This window comes from Propithecus coquereli, unplaced genomic scaffold (genome assembly GCF_000956105.1).
Source record: "Propithecus coquereli isolate 6110/MARCELLA unplaced genomic scaffold, Pcoq_1.0 Scaffold122, whole genome shotgun sequence".
Taxonomy (NCBI): domain Eukaryota; kingdom Metazoa; phylum Chordata; class Mammalia; order Primates; family Indriidae; genus Propithecus; species Propithecus coquereli.
In genome coordinates, this window is record NW_012136303.1 from 1,722,885 (window position 1) to 1,724,618 (window position 1,734).

Sequence of the window (1,734 nt, forward strand, 5' to 3'; positions counted from 1 at the left end):
AACATTAAGGATAGGGACCCAGTCCCTTCTGGCTTGTAGGGTTTCAGATGAGAAGTCAGCAGTTAGTCTGATTGGCTTTCCTTTATAGGTTATTTGTTGCTTTCGTCTCGCTGCTCGAAGAATTGCTTCTTTCGTATTTACTTTGGTCAGTTAAGAGCTAGATTTTAAGAAGACACTATCTCAGTGAATACATTATCTGGAAGAAGTTTCTTTAAAAAAGTTATTTTTAGGGGGAGAGGCCAGCAATTTTTTATGGACTGATTTGCAATTTCTTGTTGTTTTAAGCACATGTGTAGTGTCCATATCATTGTTAAACTGACAGTTCCTGAATCTGGATTAGCTGACTTGATGTGGCTGCCCTTAGAGGATTTTCCAGATCTGGATACACAGCCTTCGTGGTATAACCAACAACTTCTTTAGGGAGACTATGAAAGCCCAGGTTTTTTAGTCTCCTTCTTTCCAGTTAAAGATTCTTTTGGAAAATACTTCTTAGATTTTAGGTTCTTTTCTTGGAGTTATTCCAACTTTGGAACAGCTGCTAAATAGCTACAGTTTTTTAGGCAGTTTCAGCAGACTTTTCCTGCTGAGCAGCAGTTTTTAAGCCCTAAAAATCTTTATTAGTTTTGTTTATTTACCTCTACAGTTCATTAAAACCTGTAAAATGCTGGTGGCAATTAAATACGGATGGTGTTATTTATCAGGGATTTTCTGAATGCTGTTGTTTCTTAACCACCCAAATCACAGTTTCTTTTTTTGTTTCTTTTCTTTTTCTTTCTTTCTTTCTTTTGAGAGAAAGAGTCTGGCTCTGTTGCCTGGACTAGAGTGCCATGGCGTCAGCCTCGCTCACAGCAACCTCAAACTCCTAGGCTCAAGCAATCCTCCCGCCTCAGCCTCCCAGAGTGCTAGGATTATAGGCATCAGCCACCATGCCTGGCCAACTGAATTTCTTAATTAAAATAGTTTATCTTCTCTATAATTTCTTAATATTTATAGTACTTCCTTATTACTTGGCAAATAAATTACAGTTTTCACAGAACTATGGATTACACATTGTTGAATGGATAATTATGCATGGTAATACTCTTTTTTCATCTTCTCCTCTTCTCAAAGGTTTTCTCATTGTCCACTTGGCATATGCTTCTGGAATAATATTCACCATGGTTTTGGATGACCTTCCAAACTTAGAAGACATCTATACTTCCTTGTGTTCATCAACAGTGGAAGACTCAGAGATGGATTTTGACTCTGGACTAGAAGATGATGACACAAAAAACGATAGTGCTTTGAAAGATTCCACAATTTTTGTGGCCTTCAAAGGAAATATAGATGATAAAGACTTCAAGTGGAAATTGGATGCAATATTGAAAAATGTGCCCAATTTGCTACACATAGGTAATTTGTTTTAATTATTTTTTTCTTCTTGTTACTGGTTTTGTAGTGTTTGCCCTTCCATGATTATCTTGACTTTTACAAAGCAGACATTTGCTAAACTGGGTCAAAAGGCTGACTTTAAGGGCAAAGGTGGAATTTTAGGATTTTTGAAAAGTAGAAATACTGTTGTGTTTCTCTTAAGTACATAGAGGAACTGAATATAATAAAGTTGCTTAACATAGAAATTCTTAAATAATCTAGTGGATAGAAGTAATTCTCAAGTCCCAAATTTATTGTTTTTAACTCTCTAGTCTTCAGTTTCCTTACCTGTAAATTGAGAAGCTTAAACTGGATCTTAAAGGC

General features: G+C 36.0%; 1 protein-coding gene across 3 annotated transcripts in view; it reads left to right on the top strand.

The window, feature by feature from the left end:
• The first annotated feature begins 1,116 nt into the window (after positions 1-1,116).
• NCOA6 (nuclear receptor coactivator 6) overlaps positions 1,117-1,734 on the top strand; it is a 58,912-nt gene continuing 58,294 nt past the window's right edge. For 2 of the 3 annotated variants that reach the window (XM_012637677.1, XM_012637678.1), the window contains exon 1: positions 1,117-1,392. In XM_012637677.1, the coding sequence (XP_012493131.1) occupies positions 1,158-1,392 (235 nt within the window). In that variant the 5' untranslated portion in view covers positions 1,117-1,157. The remainder of the gene's footprint in view (positions 1,393-1,734) is intronic. The other variant, XM_012637679.1, reaches the window with a different exon arrangement.